The sequence below is a fragment of the Physeter macrocephalus genome, chromosome 3 (genome assembly GCF_002837175.3).
Source record: "Physeter macrocephalus isolate SW-GA chromosome 3, ASM283717v5, whole genome shotgun sequence".
NCBI lineage: Eukaryota > Metazoa > Chordata > Mammalia > Artiodactyla > Physeteridae > Physeter > Physeter macrocephalus.
The window spans coordinates 715,293-731,710 of NC_041216.1; the positions used below are offsets into that span (position 1 = coordinate 715,293).

Below are 16,418 nucleotides of genomic sequence, written 5' to 3' on the forward strand. Positions count from 1 at the left end.
ACAGATGCAAAAATCCTCAACAAAATACTAGCAAACAGAATCCAACAACACATTAAGAGGATCATACACCACGATCAAGTGGGGTTTATCCCAGGGATGCAAGGATTCTTCAACATATGCAAATCAATCAATGTGATACACCATATTAACAAATTGAAGAATAAAAACCATATGACCATCTCAATAGATGCAGGAAAAGCTTTTGACAAAATTCAACACCCATTTATGGACAACTGATGGGAACATGCTGTACAGCACAGGGAAGTCACCTAGTGCACTGTGGTAACCTAAATGAGAGGGAAGTCCAAAAGGGAGGGGATATCTGCATGTGTATGGCTGATACATTTTGTTGTGCAGTGGAGGCTAACACAACATTGTAAAGCAACCATACTCCAAAAATTAACTAAAAATTAACGTAAAAAAAAAAAAAGATCCTGGAACTCACAAGTCACCAGGCACAACGTGTGCTCACGTGTATGTACAGCTCTCCTGGCACCTGAAGGTACTCTCCTCCCAGGTGTCAGAGCAACAAGACCACAGCTGCACAGTGAAGGGGAGATGTTTAGTCTGGTGGTTTAGGCTCCCTGCCTCAGCCAGGCTGGAAAGCCCTGACCAAGGAGCACAAGTGTGTCCCTTGCCTGGCTCCAGGTGGGAAGTGGCATGCACGATGCAAATCTCTGCTCTTCTCCTCCACACCCGTACCACGCCAGACCGGTGAATGCATAAAGTGCTTGTTCAGATGCTGACTGTCTTTGAAACTAACCATTAACTCTTCCACTGGCATTTCAAAGGAAGAAGTTGGTGTTCCGAACTTATAGAAACTCCTGGAAGGTTCAGAAACTGGCCATAAACAAAAGGAGGCCATGCACTGAAGTGTGTATACACCTAATAATGTCTCTGTATCAGGGCTGGGTTGGAGAATTACAAGGAGAAATATACAATGGGTCTCCTGTCATTATAACGGGAAACTTAAAGACCACTGAAGAATCAGGCTCACAGAATCAGTGAGAAATCAGAAGATTTGAACAGCACAGTGAATAAATTTTGAACTAGCTGATACACAGAGTACCTTACACCTGACAAGTGGAGAATGCACATTCTTTTCAAGCATATTTGGAACCTTTATGAAAACTGACCACCTGAGAGGCATAAACCCTGAGATAAAAACTAACACACATTGAAACAAACTCAAGTTTTTAACTTAAAAACTTAAAAACATTTATTTTTATGTTTTATAGCAATTCAACATTTAATACATTCCACAACACTCTGTATTTCATTTTGCTCATCATAATTCTAAAATGTAAAGAAAATTTTAAATGTTTTCACAATGCCCTGATTAAATAACCCTGAGTCCCCTCCTTTTATCTTAGCAGGGTGTACAAGTGTTATCACTTTCTACTTGTGCTCTCATGTTTAAACAGCTGGGGGTACTGACTACACAGTGATATCCTATTCTAGGATGAAGGGGGAGCTCCCCGGGAGAAAGTGTCCTACTCCAGCTCCACTCTTAGGCCACTGAGCCCTGAAATGGACTTTCAGGGAATATAGGTGCACATCATGAGCCGATTGTGCCACTGGCCCTTTCAGTCCCCAGTGACCCACCTCCTTTGATCATTGAAAAGAGCCACCACAAATTCCCATGGGCTGTCACTGTGCTTTGCACAAAGCAGATGCTTATGAAATAACTGCTGCCGATGACAACAATGAATATTTCCCACGAAGGCCAGTTTGAGAAACATTATTGAAGTAGATAAAGTTTAGCATATGGGAAAAAACATGAACTTTATTCTATCAGGAAACTGCAGCGCTTCATATTAGAACGCACAAAAGCCAGAAAAGCAGGATAGGCCATTAGGCAAGAAAACTCCAAGCATATAAGAGAAGAAGCTCTGCTTCTTTAAAGGGGTCTTTGGCTTCAACCTCTGAGATATGATGAATTGCTAAGTGCAAAGGGCATAGGGATAAATGGAATGAGAACCTATCCTAACCAAAATAGATCCCTCTTTTCTAAAGAAAAGGCACAGCCTTGAATAAAAGTCATGGGCTATATTAAACATAAGTAATATATATCCTGGCTTGGGTTGGAGGAAGTTGGCAACAGTTGCAAATGGACATGCTGGACAAAGGGAAGAACCGAGGGAACTACTATTTATTGAGCATCTACTGTGAATTCATGCTGCTCTCAGTACTTTCACCTACACTCTCAGTTTAACCCTTACAACCCTTATGAGGTGGGTATTTTCTCCATTTTACAGAGGAGGAAACAGAGTCTTAGAGAGGGGAAATAATGTGTTCAAGATCCCCAGCCAGCACATGGACCAGCTGGGTGCGACTGAACCAACCCAGGTCTGGCTCTGCAGCCTCTTTTCTTTACGTTACTCTACACTGACTCTCAGAAGAAAACAAGGAAAGCAGACCCCCTCATATTAGGAGAGCTGCCATGAGAGCAATTATCTACCCTTACCTCCCACCCCCTGCCCCAGGGTGGTGTCAAAAGGCCTAGCCATGCCCACACATGAACCATGGGAGTCCACAGAGACCCAAGAGGGGCTGGCCAAAGTGCAAACAGCTCCCACATCATCTCGAGTCAGGAAAATAAATTATAACGTAGGATCAGTTAATCAAAGACAAACTAAAATAGGAAAAGCAGTTTTATAAAATAAACACAGAAAAATTCACTGACCTGGACTAAATTAACTGACCCAGTAAAATAACTTAGAAGTTCACAAACTGAAATCCAATCTCAAATGGGTGTACATTGGTGTGGGGAAGGAGAGAGGCCTAGGGAGGACGTCCTGATAAGACGAGGTCCCCTGTGACTATGCGCCCTCCACCCAAGCACAGCACAGCTGTGACGGTACTGGGGGCCAATGGAGTGTCGAACCTCCATTGGTAGGTAGAAGCCCCACCCCAATACAAGCAAAGAGGTCATGCACCATTTCCCTTCTATCCTGGGAAGAAAAGAAGATGTCTAGAGCTGGGCATACAGTAAATTCAGTTCTATTCATGATATCAAGTATGTCCAGACCATGCCAGGGCATCTTGTGTTAAGCTGCAGGATTATGAGGGACAGCATGTCAAAAGAGCAGCTAGGACAGGATACAGAAAAAATGGCTCACTCTGCAGTTTGTATCTGAAACTTCATGGAGCTTACCACCTAGTAGGGTAGATATATAAAAATAACCACTAAGCACAGACACAGTCCTTCTCTCCAAACAAAAGTAATTTTATTTTTCCCAGTTGTAGGAATAACACAAGCTTACTGCAAAAATCCAAATGTAAAAAACTTAAAAAGAATGAAGTAAGAACCATTCAAAACTCCCATTATCTAAAGTTAATTGCTGCAAATATTTTGGTGAGTATCTTCCCAGAAATATCTTTCCACAAATATATGTGTGAATGTGCATATATAATTGTACTTACCTGTGGCCTCAATATACATGCTGTTTGTTCCTGTTTTGTTCACTCAATAATACTCTCGACATCTTCTATGTCAATAAAAATAAAATTGCATCATCATTTCTAATGGCTGCACAGTATTCCACTGTATAAACATGTCATTATTTATGTAATCCTTAAGCATCCAGTAAGTGATGGACATTATTGTTTCTATTTTTCTATTCTTCATTCAATAAATATTTACTGAGCACCTATTATGTGCCAGGTACTGTTCCAAGTTCCAGGGACACAGTGATGAACAAGATAGGCAAGGTCCCTGGCTACATGAAGCCTACATTTTAGTGGGGGGGAGGACCAATTAAGTAAGATAAACAAGCACATAATTTGAAGGAAGGTAAATAAGCAGATGATTTGAAGGAAGGATGAGTGCTAAGAAGAAATAAAGACACACCTGCTTAGAGAAGGGCTGGGAGTCAAAAGAGAGTAGACTACTTTAGAAAAAGTGTTCTGGGAAGGCCTTCTTGCAGAGATGACAGTTGAACAGAGACCTGAGACAGTCGTGCAAAGCGAAAGGTAAGTGAGTACAAAGGCCCTGGGGCAGGAAGGGACCTGGCATATTCATGGAATGGCAGGAACGCCAATGTGGCTTGAGGGCAGCGAGGGGCAAATGAAGTAAAGTGAAAGTGTTGAGATAATTAGACAGAAATTGGCATAGGAGCCAGCAAGTAGGGCCCTGTAGTTCATGGACTTTGAACCTGGAGTGATTTCAGTGGGAACAAGACATGATCTGATTTACATTTTTAAAAGATGACTCTGACTACAACATGGAGAATGGACCACTGGGAGGCAATCAATGAGCACAGAGAGACCAGTTAGGAGATGTTTGCTTGTCTAGGGGGCAAAAGATGGTACCTTGGACAGTGATACTAGAAAGAAGTGGTTGAACAAGGACATACCGTGAAGACAGAAAATGTAGGAAAGGGTGAGGAAGAGGAACAATTAAGGTGATTACTAGGTTTGTGGCTTGAACAGTTTGGTAGGTGGGGAAGAAAATATGGGAGAGAAACAAGTTTCGGCATACAGATCCTGCATGTTTCAGTAGATATATACATAATTATTTCGTTTTGGGGGAGGGCTACTAAATTTTTTTTAATCTTAATTGTTCATTGTTAATATACAGAAATATAATTAATTTTTTGCATTTTGATTTTGCATCCTTTTATCTTACGAAACTCAGTTATTTGTTCTAGGTGTTTTAAAAAATATTTAGATTCCTTGGGATTTTTCTATGTAGGCAATCATGTCACCTATAAAGACGGTTAGTTCTATTTCTTCCTTTTCCGTCTGTATTCTTTGTATTGCTTTTTCTTCTTACTGCACTGGCTAGGACTTTCAGGAGTGGTTCTTGATCTTAGGGGGAGAGCAGTCTTTTACCATTAAGTATGATGTTTGCTGTAGGTTTTTTGTAGATGCCCTATATCAGATTGAAAAAGTCCCCTTCTAAGTTTGCTGAAAATTTTTATCATGAGTAGATGTTGAATTTTATCAAATGCTTTTTCTTTATCAATTGACATGACCATGTAGTTTTTCTTCTTTAGACAGTTAATAGGGTAGATTACACTGATTGATTTTTGAATGTTGAACCAGCCTTCCATTCCCAGAATAAAGCCTAGTTGGGGACCAAATTTGGGAAGTTTAAGCCATTATTTTTTCAAACATTTCTTCTATACCACACTCTTTCTCTCCTTCTGGGACTCCAATGACACAGATGGTAAACCTTCCTGTATTGTCCCATAAGTCACTGAGACTTCATTCAGCTTCTTTAATCTTTTTTCTTCTGCTGTTCAGATTGGATAGTTTCTATTGCTTTATTTTCGAGTTTACTAATTCTTTCCTCTGTCATCTCCATTTTGTGATTGAGCCCATGCAGCAGAGTTTTTAAATTTTCCATCATCGTATTTTTTTTCTTGTATCTCCATTTGGTTTATATATACATATTTGGTTCATGGGGTTATTTTTTTGGCTAACACTTTCTATCTTTCCATTCATGTCAACAGTGTTTACCCTTACTTTTGGGAGCATTTTTTTTTAACAGTTTACTTACTAGATTACCAGTTTGTTATGAAAGGATTCAACTCAGCAACAGCCAGATGGAAGAGGTGGGGAAAGGGGGCCAGGAGCTTTTTCATAAAAGCTACTTTAAAGTCTGTCAGATTATTCCAACATCTGTGTCATCTCAGCATCGGCATCTATCTATCTATTTATTTATTTATTTTATTTATTTATTTTTGGCTGTGTTGGGTCCTCATTGCTGCACACGGGCTTTCTCTAGTTATGGCGAGCAGGGGTTACTCTTCATTGCGGTGCGTGGGCTTCTCATTGCGGTGGCTTCTCTCGTTGCAGAGCACGGGCCCTAGGTGCGTGGGTTTCAGTAGCTGTGGCACGTGAGCTCAGTAGTTGTGGCTTGCGGGCTCTAGAGGGCAGGCTCAGTAGTTGTGGTGCACGGGCTTAGCTGCTCTATGGCATGTGGGATCTTCCTGGACCAGGGCTCGAACCCATGTCCCCTGCACTAGCAGGCAGATTCTTAACCACTGCACCACCAAGGAAGCCCTGGCATCGGCATCCTCTGATTGCCTCTCCCAGGCAAGTTGAGATTTTCCTAGCTCTTCATGTGATAATTAATTTTAGATTGTATCCTCTATATTTTGAATATTATGTCATGAAACTTTAGGTCTTATTTAAATTCAGTGGAGAATGTTGATATTTTTGTTTTACCGGACAATCAAGCAGGTTGGATTTAGTTGGCAAGTTCTGACCAGCCTTCTTTTGAGTTGTGGTTTCAATGCCAGTTCCATTTTCAAAGCCTGTTCAGGTGTGTACCACCAAGTGTCCAGTCTGGGACTCAAGTGGTGGTCTATCCCTTAGCTCAGTTCTCATAGTCTTTGGTGTGTTGGTTAGAATCAGATGCACACATGCACAGCTCAGGGTTAGCCCCGAAGTTCATACACAACTTTATGGAGTCGTTTTCCTGAGCTCCTTCCTCTCTGCTCTACTTGTACTTTCTAGTTCATTGGTCCTCCCCTATTCGGTTCTCTGGCCAGAAATCTGGGGTTTTAGTTACACTTTCTGCCACACATTTCCTGAACTGTACCCAAATCTGGGACCAAGCAGCAGGAAGGCAGAGAGAGAAAAAAGCAACTGGATTTCACCCCACCCTCTTGGGATTACAGAGAGGAAGATTTGATCAAAAAAGGTTTCCCTTCCTCAGTTTTAGGTGCTTGAAGGCCCCACTGCTGCTACTGGGCACTGCCACCACCACCACCGAGGGGACTGCCTGGGGACTAGGGCATGAGAAAACAGAGAAAAACAACCCTCGGGATTTCCCATCCTTGTCTGAGCCTTAGAGCCCCTTTCCCAACCAGACTCTAGTCATAACTAGAGGTCTTCTGGAATTCTCTCCATTTGTGCCCTTATGTCCACTCTGCTTGTGCCCGGATTTGGGGCTGTCTCGAGTCCAGGACATGGGATACCAGAGGAAAAATGAGAAATTCACTGCCAGGGTGGCAGTACTTCTAATTCTAGTTTTTCCCCCAATCTGTCTACTACTATTTATATTTCAGAGTCTTCAAATAGCTGCTAAATGCATTCTGTCCAGGCCTTTAGCTGCATTCAATGACAGACAGATTCTTACACATGTATCTTATACATATATCCTGGTATATATATAAGTATCTATTTATGCAGGGAATATACCTAGGGGAGGAAATGCCAGGTCATGGGTATGTATATATTCAAATTTAGCTAGACACTACCACAGTTTTTTTCCAAAGTGGTTGTAATCAACTTACTCACTGACCAGTAGAGACCAAAGTTTCCACCATATCACTTCCTCACCAACCTTGGAATATCAAGCTTCTCAGGCTTTCCTATTTTGGTAGGTGTGCAGTGGTATCTCACTGAAATGCTAATTTGCATTTCCCTAGGTAGTAATATAATCGAACACCTTTTCATAGGGTTATTGGCCATTTGGATTCCTCTTTTGTGAAGTTCCTGTTGGGGTCTTTTGCTTTTTTCTATACTGGGTTATTTCTTTACTCACATTGATTTCTGTAGTTCTTTATTCTGGAAGCAAGCACTTTGTTGGCTATTTGTGTTATAGATGTCTTTTTTCACTCCGCCTTTTCACTCTCTTAATGGTACCTTTTGATTAACAGAAGTTCTACTTTAATGTAATAAAATTGATCAGGTTTTTCCTATGTGAATGGAAGCAACTTTGCAACTACTTAAAAACTTTTTCTAAAGGTCCATTCTGTCTTAAAGCAACCTCTCCCATCTCAGCATTTCAATGAGGACACCTCAAGCATCAAAGTATGAGACAGCAAGATGACAAGGCAGAGAGTGCAGGCTCTAGGGGTGGAGAGATATGAGTGGCCCTGGACAGGGTACTTCAAGTCTTTGAGAATTAAGTTTCTTTATAATTAAAGATGTATTATCCACCTTGCAAGATGTGTGTAAAGCACTTAGCATAGTGTTGGCACACAGTAGGCCCTCAGCAAACAGTGGCAGCTGTGATCATATTCTCTGATCATCCTTCCCCTTGTCCACATTGCTACAGTGGCCTGAACCTCATTGCTGCTTTGTGAAACATCAATCTATTGCAGTCAAGGACAGCAAAATGGGTTAATTGCCCTCAACAGGCCAGCAAACTCTCCCTGTTACTCACAGGCAGCACCTAAGGTACGAGGACCACCGTTTTCAGCTAAAAATTAAGACCTGATACATAGAGATGCTCTCCTCACGAGGTGAAGTCATTCTGGGGCTCCCACAGGGACACGATGGCAGCAAGCTGAAGAATCAAAGTATCTTCTCTTTCTGTTTACTGCCAACAGCACAGTGGTGTGGGGCAGGCAGACTGCCTCAGACAGGGGAGAGCTGAGCTCCACTGAGCCTGGGTGATTTGTGTCAAAGCAGCGGGTGTGCCGATTTGTGTGTCCTGCACTGTTGACACAGGAAGAGCAGGAGTACGTCGGCACATGTGCACAGTACAGTGCCCGTCCTGGAGGAGGTGTGTATTTGAGTATATGGGGTGTGCATGTGAACACGCAACAGGGTGTATGTCCCTAGGAAGCTGTGATACTCTCACCAGCCTGGCATGCTGCTGGAGAGCCCTGATGGTTAGCTACTCCAGCGTGCCCAGAGCTTGGGGTCTCTCAACGCCCTCTGCCCCACTCTCTGAGACAGGATATGTGCACAGGAAACAGACACCTTTTCTATGACGCTGGACCACCCTGAATGAGGAAGGAGCATCAACTGCAAACTCCTCGGTGCACAGTTCTAAAGCAATTGGCGAAGTCTTCTGGATGTTGTATCCCGCTGCTGCCTCCTACACTGTGGGTCCCTAGAAATGCTTCTTGAGATTTTCCCACAATACTGAGATATTCCACTGCCCTCCCCAGACGCCCCCTCCCCCACCTCATTAGGCTCCACTTCAAATGTGGCCAGTGCTGAATGCTGAAAGGATGACAGAAGGGGAGGGGTTGGTACCTGAGCCTAGTGTTTGTCCAGCGGAGTCAAAGGAAAGAACCACTGAATCTGCAACACAAGAGGACAAGTTCATTTCTTTCTCTTTCTTACAGTAAAAACAAAACAAAACAAAAACAAAAAAACAAGTTCCCACTGGCTTTGCCCAAACCCTCTCCCAAGGAAAAGTCAACTGGACTGAAACTCAGCAGCACAGACAGCCTCCACTGGTTCGTCCCACCCATCCACTGGGCCAGGAGGCCCTGCCGAGCCCAGCCCAAGCCTCGTGCCACTGGGAGGAACATCTCAGGGCAGAGATATGCCCCAAATTCTTCAGAGGCATTTCCTGCCAAATTAGGGGACACATTTACTTCTTTTTGCTTCTCATAGTGAAAATAAAATTAAAACGAAGCAAAAGAAAACTTCCCTCCTGCATCTGGTTAAAGGCACTAACATTTCCCTTTGACTTGTTTTCTTTTCCTATTCATATACTCAATGTTTATTATTTCTTCTCCCCAAAGGCATAAAGTGACTTATAGGAATTTACAGTACACACTGGAATTTTAAAAATGAAGAAGTCAAAGGAAGGAAAAATATTACATAGTCAGGGGAATGTTAGTGCACAAAATGCATGCCATGAGGACCTAAACAAACGCTACAGGTAGAATCAAAGAGGTCTGAGCTCCCAAACAGCTAAAGAAAATGAGAAAATAAACAAGATTGAGTGCTCACAATACATACATTCATTCATTTATTCAACTGTTCAGTAAATATTTATTGGGCATCTACTATGTGCAAGATACTATACTATGACTTTGTGATCCAGATGCAAACAAATAAAAGCATGGTCTCTACGCTCAAGGATCTGTCATCAGTCTAAGAGAAAAAAAGTTACCCAACAAGTTATTCAACTAAAAACTGATTAAGTAAAAAAGAAAAGAAAAGAGTGCTGAGAAAGTTCTATTAGGAGGAGACCTAGTTTGGAAGGGGAGTGGGTGTTGGTTAGGGAAGTCTTCCCTAAAGAAGTGACAACTGAACTAAGAACTGAAGGATAAGTAAGGGTTAAACCCGACAAGAAGGAATGGGCATTCCAGGCAGAGAGGATGCTCTGTGTGGAGACCTGAAGCAGGATGGGACAGGGCGCCTAAGAGCAACCAGAAGAGCAAAGCATACATAAAAGCAAATACTATACGGTGATCAGAAAGAAATTCCTCTATGGGTCTTAATAAAGGGGGATGCTGCACGATGTTGAGACTGTAACTTCTACAACATTTCTATAATAAGTAATTGTGAATCTTTTATGGCTGTTTCTTACAACAGGAGCAATACAAATGATGGCATAGGCCAACACACAGCTCAATAAAAGCAATTATAAGGGACACCAAGATAATCTAAGGCCCAAAATAACCCCAGAGACCCCAGACTCCAAAGGGATCACATTCAAAAGGCTCACTCATGGGACTTCCCTGGTGGTCCAGTGGTAAGGAATCCACCTTCCAATGCAGGGGATGCGGGTTCGATCCCTGGTTGGGGAACTAAGATCCCACGTGCCGTGGGGCAACTAAGCCCGCACGCCGCAACTACTGAGCCCACATGCTCTGGAGCCCGCGCGCCACAGCTAGAGACAGAAAACTCGCATGCCACAACTAGAGAGAAGCCGGTGCGGTGCAAAGTAGAGCCCATGCACTACAACGAAAGATCCCGCGTCCCACAACGAAGATCCCACGTGCCACAACTAAGATCCGATGTAGCCAAAAATAAATAAGTAAAAATAAATAAAACCCATGCTCCCTTTAAAAAAAAAAAAAAAAGGCTCACTCACTACAAAGGAATGCTAGCTGGCTGCATGAGGACCAGCGTTTACACCACAGGCAGCATCCCACCTCAGCATGATCCTTCAGATCTCAGGTGTATGTCATTTTCTCTTATTGCACATGGAAATCTGACACAAGAGTTATCATAACTGTCAGTCATCTGTCTGCACTGCTAGACTATAAGCTCTATAAAGGCCGACACTATATCTGCTTTATTCACTGCTATGTTACCAGCATAACAACTGGCAGGCAATAACTGTTTGCTGAAAGACAGTGCCTCAAGAAATGGATGGACTTCAACTCCTTCAGGTAATCCTTCATAATCACTTTTTCTCATAATCAAGTGTTTATTAAGAACTGGGTAGCAGAGAGCTGCAGGATACAATTTTTTATAAGTACCCAGAGGCAGATATTCTGTACTGCCAGTTAAGGGCAGATCCATATGCTTTGAAACCTACCAAGTAAAAGGTAAGGTTGACTTATTTTTTTCTTTCACAAAAATGTAGAAGCACAATTAGAACACTTGTCTAATCAGATAGGTGACCATCCTACCTTGTATGAGATACAATCAACATCTCTTACAAATTCTACTTCTTTATCAATGTTTCCCACATCTGTTTCCTCTCAATGTTACTGTGCCCTTTCAGAAGAGAAGCCCCTATTTTTCTCTCTCTTTTAAAAAGAGCTTTATTGAGGTATAATTTACATACTATAAAATTCACTCATTTTAAGTGTACAATTCAATGATTTTTAGAAAATTTACAGAGTTGTTTAACCATCAGCATATGCAGCTTTAGAACATTTCTATCACCCAGCAGATCCCAGGTGCCCAGTCATGCCCTGTTCCCACCTCCAGCCCCAGGCAACCACTAATTTACTTTCTGTCTCTATAGATTTGCCTTTTGTGGACATCTGCCTATCCTTTTCTTGCTAGGACTGTTCTGATAGGCCCCTTAACCACAAGCCTACCTCCAGCTTAGCCCACTTCCATCATCCTTCATACTGTTGCATGATTTTTCTAAAAAGTATACCTGACTACGTCTTTGTTCTTAATTATAATGCTTCAGTGGCTTCCTGTAGCCTGTAAGATAAACTCCAAGCTCTGACCTTCAAGATCTTTACCATTTTGGCTCATTTATGACCTCTAAATGCCTCATGCTCCAGCTATGCCAAACAACTTCTACTTCTCCAAAGAGATATATACCTTTGTGTCTTCAGACACCAAACATACTGTTTTCTCTGCCTGTTTGCATTAAAAACTCCGACTTTTCTATTAAGACCCAACACAATCATCCCCTCTTCTTGAAGGCTTCCCTGATCAGTTCTGCCCCTTCTCTTTAGGCCGTCACTGCACTGCTATTATGGCATTTATTATACTGCATTATAATCCTTGTTTACTGGTCTTTTTCTCTCTTTAAACTGCAAGTTCCCTGAGGATAAGGATTGTCTGTTCATTTTGAGGCTTTGATGCCTAGGACAGTGACTGACACACAGAAGGTGGTCAATATGTTCATTAAACAAAGGAATAAACTAGTAAATGTCTTTGCTTTCTTTCAAAGGTCATGTTATCTGAATGATATTTCACAAACTGGTGAGGGAAGAGATCCATCCTGCATACAGATTCTCATTTAATTCAAGTCAACCTTGAAATGTCCTTATACCATGAAGCTTCAGATGTTTGAGCCTGGCCTCATCCTCGAAAGATAAAAGCATTCCCACAAAGCAGTGCAGGGGGAATAAGGAAAGGGCCCTAGGGGCTTTCTAGGTGAGAGATCACAGTCACCTGGATGAAGATTACGAAAGCCTTTCTGAGGGGTTGACTGCCCAGATGAGCAACAATAAAAACAGCATCTCAAATTTTTCTTACAGTTGACAAGTATTTTTCCAATTTCAATTTACTTTCTTTGTACTCACAAGCAGTCCTGAAATAATAATCTCTTTTAAAGTTTTCAATCTAAATGTAAAGAAAAAAGGCTACAAGTTAACTAAATATGAACAACAGTTGTCTCTGGGTGAAAGAATTATAGATGATATTTATTCTCTGTATTTTTGAAAAATTTCCAGAGTGAACATGTAACTTGTATTATCAGAAAAAAAAAAAAAAAAAAAAAAGTCAAAGAAGAACTCTCTAATCCAGCTCTAAGATTTTAACCTCTAACACATTGGTACCAATGCAAAAGGATGGAAGTTTCTTGATCTCCCTTCATTATTCACTGTGCATGCTGAAAAGCTATTCAGCTTTTCCCTTTAGTTATACTGAGGTCATCGTTATACTTCATGACACTTAAATATACCTCAGCAACCTCAATTCCTAAATAGACTGGCTTTTAAAAAATTCGTTTCTTCTTCCTTCCTTCTCACAAGTATTATCAAGTGCCTATTGTGTGCCAGGCCTGGTGCCAGATACTAGAGATATGGAGCTGAATAGGAGCTGGTCTTTGCCTTCCAGCCAAGGAAGCAGAGGGTTAATAGGCACTTAAAGTGTGATAATGGTGAGCAAGGGGCAAGCACCAAACAGATGACAGTCTTACTGGAAAGGAAAAGTTGGAGTTTTTGTAAATATTATTTCCAGTGGTAGTGGAATGCTCCCAAGAGCATGTGCCTTTAAAATACAGAAGATGCAAGTGAGAGGGCAGAAACTTCAGGAGGAAGTTAGGGACATATATCGTGTTTTGTGTAAGTTTGGATGGATGTTGCTTTGAGCATTTAAGGCAGAGATTTGAGAATCAGTTTGGCCATTCATTTTTTGTGTTTATTCTAAAGGATGTAAGATCATTTGAGTTATAAACCACTTTGACAGCTAAAGGGAAAATTCAGTGTTCAACAAATTGAGAAGTTTGTTTTGCAAGAAACGGAGCAAGAATATCCAGACTTCTCCCTCTCAGGCTAAGAGATATGTCATTTTTACTTCAAGCATCCTGGGTTCCAGCTGTTCCTGGTTCCCAGGCCAGAGGCGGCCATGTGGGGTGCTATACAAGTGACCAAACAGAATTACAGACCAAAGCACAACAGAGCATTGCTGCACATGACTTTTTTCAGTGAGGAAACCTAGAATTTACTGGAAACCTTTTATTATGGTCAGATGTTTCCTGTGTCTGGTTTCTGAAGCAGATAAAAAGAATATAAAGAGAGGATGAAGAATGAGGCTTAGTCCTTCCAGTCATTGGAGAGGCTTCCAAAAGTCAAATTATGCAATGAACAAGTTACATTTTGGCTACTACCTGTCATGGTACACATTCAACACACATATTCTGCTAGCCACCATGTGTAAGCCCTAGAGACGTAAGAGTGAATGAAAAAAAATTATTCCCTGAAGTAGCTTGCAACCTAACAGGTAAAGTACAAACACATATAAAGCTAAGCATTCTACAGTTAACAATATTGTATTGTACACTTGAAATTTGCTAAGAGTAGATCTTAAATGTTCTTACCACACGCATACATGCAAAAAGGTAACTGTGAGGTGATGGATGTGCTAACTAACCTTATTGTGGTAATCATTTCACAATACATACATTTGTCAAAGGATCACACTGTACACCTTAAACTTACACATTGTTATCTGTCTATTACATCTCAATAAAGCTGAGAGGGAAAGCTAAGTATAATATACAGGTATGGAAATAAGGGTAATGAGGGAGATACTTCATTGTTCATTAATTCAACATATTTATTAAGCAACTACTATACACCAGACTTAGGGATACAATAGTAAAGAAGGACGAGAATGCTCCTATTCTCAAGGAATTTATAGTTTAGTCAGGGAGACTGAAAAAAAACAAGTAAACGAACAAAACTTCTGACAGTGATAAGTGGTTACGAAGAATATCCAATGATGTAATAGTGACCATGAGGGGAAGTACAGGCAGTGCTAGATTGGGTGTTTTGGGAAGGCTTCTCTGAGGAGGTGACATTTGGCTGAGACTGGGAGACAGGAGCCTGCCAAGAAAAGACCAAGGGAAAAAGAGTTCCAGGCTGAAGGAAAGCAAGTACAGTAATCTTGGTACATTAAGGAAGAGAGAGAAGGCCAGTGTTGCTGGAACACAGAGCACGAAAAACACAAGGTGGGTGGGAAATGAGGTCAGAGAGGAAGAGAGGAGACAGATCTGTAGGAGGCCTTATGTAGGAGGCCATCGAGAAACGTTTGCACTGTATTTTTCAATAGCAGAGAGAAGCCCCTGCTTAAAACCCGGGAGTAACACGATCTGATTTATACTCTTAAACATAAACTTTCACTGCTATGCGGGAACTAAATTGACTGTTCTGGCAACAGAGTAAAAGGTAGATTAGAGGAGACAGACTGAAGGCCAGGAGACTGGTAGAAGAGATTGCAACATTCCAGATGAGAAGTGATGGCAGCCTGAACCAAGGCAGTGACAACAGGGGAAAAAAAAAAAAAAAAAAAGATACTAATAATGTTTAAAAGGGAAAATTTACAGGACTAGTGACTTGTGGGACATGAGTAAGAGATTAAGAAGGAGGATTATATCTACATTCTGGCCTTGGGCAAATGGATGCTGACCTTTGCTTAAATGGGTGTAGCCTCCATCTAAACCGCATAACCCTGCTTCTCCCCTGGTCAGACAACTGGACCACAGGCGAGCACCTGACCCAAGAGAAGGCAATCCATAGGCAGATAGGTTCTACCTTTTGGAGACTTGAATTGGGATGCACAGAGAGTTGCGGCTGCTGGTAGGAGATACAAGCAGAAAAGCAAAAAAGAGCAGAGGCTAGGAGGCTATGGGCTGGACTTGATGCTGGGCCTTGGGGCCCATGCTAGTGGCAGAGCATCACAGTGAAGAGCCACAACCCTGCTGCTGAGGGCAACATGACACCTCAAAGACACCACCAAAAAGCCTTGGATCCAGAATATTCTTCCAGTGCCAGTCTCTGTGGCAGTCAGCTATCCCATGGATCATCTTTCCATGAGACCCTTGGGGTTTAGCTCTTCCTCAGTTCCCTTGAGGCATGGCCTATAATTGAGATTTTCATTTTTAAGTCTCCTGCTATCTTGGAGCTGTCTATAGTCTGAGTAGGTTCACCTCCTCTACCTTCCAGCCCTCATGCTTTAATACCCAGGAGCACTTTCTGCCTTCCCAATGACCTGCTCCAAGCATGACTCACCCCAAGGGTCTAAATCTCAGGAGAAGTAAAAGGCCCTACTTGGACCTTGGGTCTAAGCTGTGTTCTCCAATCTAGCTGTATGAAAGAACTCTCAACTTTGGGGATTTACTGGTCCATCAGCAAAACTGATACTTCAACAGCCATATGGTTACCTGTGTCTTGTTTTACTTTCCCCACTGCTTAGATCCTGAGGGAATCTAACCCCTAGTCTGAGCCCCTCAATTTCTTCCCTCTCAACCCTAATCCCAAACAAACAAAACATGAGTAAATGAGATTCCTGAAGCTACATAGAGAAAAAAAGCCTGAGGACAGAAAACAAAACACAGCCATTGATTTAGAAGAATGTGGTATATGGAAGAGAAATCAGTGAAATAATCAGAGATAGGAGTGGCAGGACAGAGGAAGCCAGAGGAGGTAAGAATTGTTTATAAAAAGGAGTATCCAAATGTGGTAAAGAGGTGGAAGAAGCTGATGGATGAAAAGATGCTGCAGAATCGCTCACTGGGAGGGCATTTGTAACTTTAGTGGGAACAATTTCTGTACAGTGATCAGACTGCA

The 16,418-nt window shown here is 41.8% G+C and overlaps 1 protein-coding gene across 8 annotated transcripts in view; it reads right to left on the bottom strand.

The window, feature by feature from the left end:
• Window positions 1-16,418, bottom strand: part of ST3GAL3 (ST3 beta-galactoside alpha-2,3-sialyltransferase 3) — a 230,784-nt gene that overhangs the window by 113,358 nt on the left and 101,008 nt on the right. For 7 of the 8 annotated variants that reach the window (XM_024125619.3, XM_028485181.2, XM_055082479.1 and 4 more), the window contains exon 3: window positions 8,947-8,994. The exons of the other annotated variant lie outside the window; for it this stretch is intronic. In XM_024125619.3, coding sequence (XP_023981387.1) covers window positions 8,947-8,994 — 48 coding nt within the window. The remainder of the gene's footprint in view (window positions 1-8,946; window positions 8,995-16,418) is intronic. 8 annotated transcript variants of the gene reach the window in all.